This window comes from Cavia porcellus, unplaced genomic scaffold, assembly GCF_034190915.1.
Source record: "Cavia porcellus strain 051 isolate PalLab524CR breed Dunkin Hartley unplaced genomic scaffold, mCavPor4.1 scaffold_5, whole genome shotgun sequence".
Taxonomy (NCBI): Eukaryota; Metazoa; Chordata; class Mammalia; order Rodentia; family Caviidae; genus Cavia; species Cavia porcellus.
The window spans coordinates 95,459,190-95,466,303 of NW_026947488.1; the positions used below are offsets into that span (position 1 = coordinate 95,459,190).

General features: G+C 58.0%; 1 protein-coding gene across 1 annotated transcript; it reads right to left on the reverse strand.

Moving 5' to 3' along the window:
• Positions 1-923: 923 nt before the first annotated feature.
• Nkx6-1 (NK6 homeobox 1) lies at positions 924-5,884 on the reverse strand. Its single transcript, XM_063249355.1, has 3 exons — positions 5,125-5,884; positions 3,475-3,647; positions 924-1,325 (listed from the first exon to the last, which is right to left on the reverse strand). Exons 1-3 carry the CDS (start codon positions 5,792-5,794, stop codon positions 1,077-1,079), a joined length of 1,092 nt encoding a protein of 363 aa, XP_063105425.1. The 5' UTR covers positions 5,795-5,884; the 3' UTR covers positions 924-1,076.
• Positions 5,885-7,114: the final 1,230 nt, after the last annotated feature.

Sequence of the window (7,114 nt, forward strand, 5' to 3'; positions counted from 1 at the left end):
ACCTCGGATGAAATCAGATGGGCTGTACCCTTTCACTCCAGGCAACAGACGTCTTCAAACTGTTTAATTTGATTTATCCTTGGAAACAGAAAGTGCATTACATTTAACGGGTCTTGCAAAGGGGCTTTCTTCTCTTTACAAACCGAATTCCTTATATAAATTAATAAAGGTTAAAGATGCTAATATATCACCATTATTAGCTTAAAAAAAAGAAAACAATTTACATAGTCTATAGTATTCTTATGATACAAAACACTTCAAATTCAATTACAGCAACTAAATGGAGCTTATGTTCTGACCGCAGCGGCTGTAACAATCCCCACCATCTACCTTAACACGCATTTTTATCGGAAAGGAGTTAAATTAAACAAAGCTATCGTGGCCCCTCCCTCTCCGGCCCTTTCTTCAAATCACTAATAAATAGCAACAAAAGACTGTGTGCAATTTCACAGGGAACCAGGCAGGTGTGAGACTCCCGAATCCCACAACTTCCACTTCAAGTCCTGCGGTGGGGGGGGGGGGGAGGACCAGGAGGCAAAAAAGGGAAACTGACGCTCGGCAACTCCAAACGAAAAGAGGAGCGCGAGGAGGGGGTCTGGAGGTGAGCAGGCTCTCTCCTGCCCTTCCCACTAAGTTTCCAGTGAGGGGAGTCAGTGGACCCGCGCCAGGTCTCCGAAGGCGCGCTTGGAAGGCGGGCAGCAGGAGGAAGAGATCCAGCGCTTTATACCAAATTCAAAAAAAGCATTTTACATTTTAAATATTCACAATAAAGTAACTTCTAGTCAGTGTGACTCACGATTTATTTACAGAGCCTTCAACAGGTCGCTTTAGTGGCGCGGCAGTGAGCTGGGCAGCGTCCCGTGCTGCCCGGCGCGCCCGGTCCAGGTCCCCTCGCCCCGCCGTGGGTCCGCCGCTCCCCGGACGGGCACCGCCGGTGGGGACGCCGGCCGCGTCCACGAAGCAGCCGCCGCGTGGGCCGGGCGGCCTCCGGGCCACCCCAGTCTCTCTCCGGCCCCTCCTCCCACCACACTTCTGGGTTAGAAAAATAGATCTGTACATCTGCGCGCCGCGCGCCCTCAGGACGCGCCCTCGGCCTCGGACGCGTGCAGCAGGAGCCCGGCGCCCGGCTTGTGCTTCTTCAGCAGCTGCGTGATCTTCTCGTCGTCCGAGTTGGGGTCCAGGGGCTTGTTGTAGTCGTCGTCCTCCTCCTCGTTCTCCGAGGCGCCCTTGAGCCGCTCGGTCTCCGAGTCCTGCTTCTTCTTGGCCGTGGCCATCTCGGCCGCGTGCTTCTTCCTCCACTTGGTCCTGCGGTTCTGGAACCAGACCTGCGGCAGCGACACGGGGGCGCGGTGAGCGCGGCCAGGCCGGGCCCCGCGTCCCCGCTGGCCGCCGCCCTCCAGCAGGGGCCCCCTCCCGGGCCCGGCTTGGAGTCCCCGGCACCTAACTCCCCAGGAGGGGACGGCACCGAGGGGCTGCCAGCCGTTGCCATGGAGACAGTAACACAAGCGTAGGGGGTTGTCGGAGTGACTTCCCAGAAGGGAAGAAAAGCAAAACTCAGAAGCTTTAAAAAAAAAAAAAAAAAAAAAAAAAGCTCCCTTTCCTGCTTTCTGGTGTAAAAAAAAACTTTTTTTCCATTCGCAAACCTTTCCCATAGTGGCTGGCTGTGATTTTACTCCGTGTTTGCTTTCATAGACGAAGGAATTTCAAACAACCTAAAGTGTACCAGTGTTTCAGTGTCGCTAGGCACATTTACAGAATTAACTCTGTTACTCTTTTCGCTTCTGGAAACGGATTGCTTCACCGATTTGAGACCAAAGGCACACAACCACATTGGCGAATTTCCCCAAGTCCCCATTATGTTTAGTTTTTTAATAAAATACAAACCTCAGATCACTCACATTAACCAATACAAACACACAAAAACGGGACAGTTCTGTTCCAATCACCACAGTCACTCGTCTGGCTGGCTCTCTTTCTTTCTTAGCCCTTAAAGTTTTTCAGAAAATCTAAGCAAAGCGAAACCTACAATTATCAGTTATTTTTAAAAAGTGAAAATTCTGCCAATTACATTACTTCCTATTTTGTGCCAATTCTTTCAAGTGTTACTTTAATATTTATTCCTTCTGTCCAATATGTTCATTTAATGCACAAAAACTTTAAAGCCCATTCATAACGCTGGCATGTGTCTGATACATATATTTTAAAGAATCAGCAATGACAAACCAGTTTTCCAAAGATACGGAAATACTCTTTTTTAATGTTCCTATTCTGCCATGTATTTTACCTAGAGAAGCAGAATCATTAGGAAAGAGATTTTTTTAATACAGCTATAATTCACGTCTATATATGCAGACATATTTACAGTGACAGATGAAGACCTCCCGATTACCATGATAGGCTTCGTACCAACCCAGTGCAAAAATAATTTTAAATGTGATGGTATTTTAATGACTACATGCAAAATCACTCCGGAAATGTTTTTATTGATGCTTGTCCAGGAGGAAATACACTCTAACCGGCAGACATAGCTAATGTTATACCTATTTAATTTAAAGAGTAACAAATACAGGGGCTGGGGATTTGGCTCAGCGGCATAAGCACCTGCCTTACAAGCAGGCAGTCGTGAGTTCGATCCCTGGTACCCATAAAAAGGAAAAAGACAAAAAATAAATAAAATAAAATAAAACAATTAGATTCTAAAAAAAAAAAGAGTAACAAATACTACTGAAAGCAGACATAAACCCTAAAGTAACAAAGTGAAGGAAAAGAGAATACTGAAAATGTAGAAAACCACCAAGCTGAATTACTCAGCTGGCTCAATTCCTTTGTTTTTCAGAGAAAGATTTGTAAAATTTGAGTCTGTGAAAATACATTGTACAACTCAATTAGAAAGTGACACTTTAACTACCAAGTATCATAAACTGAAATATCTTCAATCTGTTTATAAAGTTTTAAAAAGAGTTTAATTTCATAATACAGTAATAATTTCGTGGATTCCTTTGGAAAACTACTCTTCCAAAGTAATTGCCTTATCTGAATTAAAAACGAGTTCACTTATGCTCAGTGTGAGCGCCTGTGGGTCTATGGTTTTTAATCTGCAAGTTAATACAGAAGCCCTGGAATACTGATCTATGTTAGGAAATTATAAGCTAGTGGAGCGTGAATTACCAAACAAAAGTTTGAAGCTCTTATAAATAGAAAGAAAAGCTATTTAAGTAGCTTGATCTATTCTCCGGGCGATTTCAGTAATGCTTTTATTCCGTAATGATGACCGAGTTCCCCTAGCGAGACGTAGATTAACCTAATTTCAAAGGCCGGACCTTGATTTCTTTTGTTCAGGAGCAGTTTGTCTTCCCGCACGACCCCGCAGCCTTCCCGGCGGCTCTGAACGTCTCCCGCCTCCCCGACCCCACCCGCGGCGGCTGCGGGGTGCGGGCAGAGGCAGGCATCCCACCCGGGTTGACGCGCGCTCACCTTGACTTGACTCTCCGTCATCCCCAGCGAGTAGGCCAGGCGCGCTCTCTCCGGCCCCGCCAAGTATTTCGTTTGCTCGAAAGTCTTCTCCAGAGCGAAGATCTGCTGGCCGGAGAACGTGGGTCTCGTGTGTTTTCTCTTCCCGTCTTTGTCCAGCAAGATAGACCCTTGATCTGCGAGAACAGAGGACAAGGAGGTGAGTGGGGAAATAGCTGGCCACCGGGGGCTTGGGGTAGGGAGCGATTCCGGGCAAGGTTTCCGTGGGAAAAGGAAGCTGGACGTCCGCCGAGGGCACGGCGCGCCCACCTGTTTCCCAAGGCCCGGCGGTGTTGCGGGCAGCAGTGGACGCCTCCGGTGCTCCCCGGACCCGCAGCGAGGACGCCCACTCTAACTTCTGCGGTGCGGGAAGCACCCTGACTGAGGAGCCGTGCAGGCAAAAGACCGCTGTCGCCTCCTACTCCGCGCTCGCGGCGCAGGCCCGGCCTCTCGGCCTGGAGATAACTATTTTTACTTTTTTGTTCTCCCCCTGGAACGCTTCCCTAACCTGCGTCTCGGCAACAAAGGACCCCTTGTTTGGCACACACAGAGGTAAATCGCCTTGAGTCTATTGCCGCTCCGGCCGAGGGGGAGGAGGCGGGGGCGTCGCCTTTGTTGGCGGCCTCTTCACGGCCACCAGGACACATACAATAGCGTCTCCCCGACACCCCGCCGGCCCCGCTGCCGGGTCCCCTGGGAGCCTCCTTCGCCTCCCGCCACTTGCAACTACTGCCGCTCAGCCACCCCCCACCCCACGGCACTACCACCACCCAGAGGGCCAGACACTTGGGCAAACTTCGGGGAGCCGGTCTAAATCTAGGCAGAGTGTGAGAAAAGGGTCACAGGCTGGATCCCCGCGCCACATGGATGGCTGGCAACCTCGGCGGCGCCGGGGCCACTACATAAGCGCGATCTTGAGTGGTCTCATGCCCGGGTGAGGTCGTGACAGGACAGCCGGCACATTTTCTGGTCCGTGCCCCTTCACTTGCTCATCCCCGGGCTCTTCCTGCTTAGGGGTGTGGAGTGCCACCAAGGCCCTGCTGTGTGCAGACTCACGGTCTTGGGTTCGGGCTAGGGGTGGAGACGGTGGGAAGTGCGGCCAGGTCACCCTGGTCCGGGCGCCAGTGGTTGGCTTCAGAAGGCCCGGGTGTACTGGGGTGGGGGACACGAGGGCGAAAGGTGAGTTGAGGGAGTACGGGACGGAGACACGCATGTAAATACTCGCACCTCGCCTGGGCAGTTTTCGGCTTGCAGAGGGGCAGCTAGTCTGGTTGGCGAGGGCGTAGCGGGACCCGAAACGCTGGGCTTCAGGGGCTTAGTCCTCTCTTCCCACCTCTCCAACTCAGGCCAGCCAGCTGAGCGATCCCAAAGCAGCAAGGCCGCGGCCGAGACACGCATCCTGCACGGCGCAGTGGTCCACGAGGACGCGCGCACCGACTCGGCCTGGACAGGCCAAGTCTCGCGGAGCGAACGGCGCAGCCACGCGCGCTCGGGGAACAAGGATCCCTCGCTGGAGCGCCGGACCGGCCGAAACCGCGCGACTGTGGCCGGCGCTGCCAGTCTCGGGGCCGGGCAGAGGGCGCGCAAGGGACCCAGGACGCGCGCGGTACTCACGCGGGGTGCAAGCCAGCCGCGCGTCCCTCCACGGCGGGGTCTGCATCACGCCAGGCCAGAAGATGGGCGTCCGGCCGGGCAGCTCGGCCAGCGGCTTTGGATAGCGGCCCACGGCGGCCACGGCCGCGGCGCTGGGGCTGAAGTAGAGCCCGGGCGGCGGCGGCGGCGGGCTGAGGCTGCCGAAGCGGGGCAAGCCGGCTAGCAGCCCCGCCGGGGACGAAGCGGCGGCCGCGGCCGCGGCTGCAGCGGCGGCAGCCGCAGAGGCGGACGAGGCCGAGGCGGACGAGGACGAGGAGGACGAGGAGCCGGAGGGCGAGGCGGAGGGCAACGCGGCCCCCGCGGCCCCTGGCATGGAGGGCCGGCTCAGAATGTCGTTGATGCCGTGCGGCGTAGCGGCCGAGAGCTGCTGCGGGGCGCTGCCCAACGCCGAGAGCCCGCCCGCCGCCGGGGGCTTCAGGCCGCCGGGGTTGTGCGCGCCCAGCGGTGGGGACGGCGAGGAGGACGACGACGACGAGGACGAGGACGAGGGCGGCCCGGCCGGCAGCGGCGCGTAGGCGGCGGGGTAGAGCGGCGCCTTCATCTCGGCCATGCTGTGCAGCGCGGCGAGCGGCGGGCTGCCGAGCAGGAAGGCGCTCTGCCGGGGCCCGTCCATCGCGCCCGCCGCTAGCATCCCCGGCCGCGCTCCCGGGGCGCGGCGCTCAGGACGCGCCACGCCGCATCCCCGGCGGCCGCGGAGCCGGGCGGCGAGGACGAGGTCGGGCTCCGCGCCGCCTGCGCCCCAGGACCCGCGAGCCGCCACGGACGCCCCGGGCCGGGCGGGCGGAGCGGAGCCCACTCGCGCGCAGAGGCCGGGCCCTGCCCGCCGGCACCGCCCGCCCGGACCCGCGCCCCTCTGGCCGCCGCCGGACCCCCGCGCAGCTCGGGCGAGGCGCGCGAAGATAGTAAAACGTTCGCGGGCCGGAGACGCTCTTTAGTGCGGACCGCGGGGAGGGCACGCGGGGCTCAGATCCACAACTTCGAGGGACGTCACTCCAGGCGCGTGGGCGGAGCCGGGGGGCCGCGGCGGAGGGGGGCCTCCCAGCGCCTCCAATCGGGCGCGGCCTCGGGCCTCGCGTCGCCCTGGGTCCCGCCTACTCGGGAGCGCCGCAGGCTCGGATTGGCTGAGACGAGGGGGCGTCGGGCCGCGCCCGCCTAATCCCCTCCCCCTAGGGCCCACAGCGCCCCGTGGGCGGAGCCAGGAGGGGTGGAGCCCTGAGAGAGCGATTTGGCTGCGGGGCCGCTGCTGCCTCGATTAATTGTTCTAAATAAAGTGGGAAAAGGGAGGGGGAGCAGGGCCGGAGAGCGCATTACTTTTTAAAGAGAAATAGAGTAAAATCCAGACCTTTTATGGGAAAGCGCTCAGGGTCTGCCCCGTGCGCCTCGAGTGGATCGTCACCCTAGAGAGCGGGGCCCACGGGGCGGGCGCGCCCTGCGCTCCCTCCCGCGCGGGGATTCACCGGAGGTCCCAGCTGCTCCTCCAGCACCGTGCGAATGGGTCCGCGGCTGCCCAAGTCTGTAGGGATCCTGAATCCCCTAGGCCGGAACGCGTCCGCTTCCGCCGCCCGCCTGGCGCCGCTCGGCTCTGCGCGCTCGCTCCCATGCCCAGCGCTGTCGCGCCTGGGTCTGCTCAGTTCTAGGGAGGGGACCTGGCCCAAGGGAGGCTCAGTCACCCGTGTACAACTTTCCTCCCTTCCCTTGATTATGACTGCGCGCTTTGGGCTTGCATGGGGCGGGATCCCTAGGATTCGAGCGGAGACTTTGGGTGCAGAAGCACCGCGTGTATCCCGGGATAGAACCCGCGGGCTGGTGGTGTAGACGGAAATCGCTGGCCTCGGTGGTAGCGGCGGCGGTGTCCAGGACTTACGGGTGGGCGGTTGTTCTCACTGTGTCTACGCCCGGCTCGTCACCTCTGGCTGGCCTTTAAGTTCCCGGTGGAGGTGAACTGAGCACC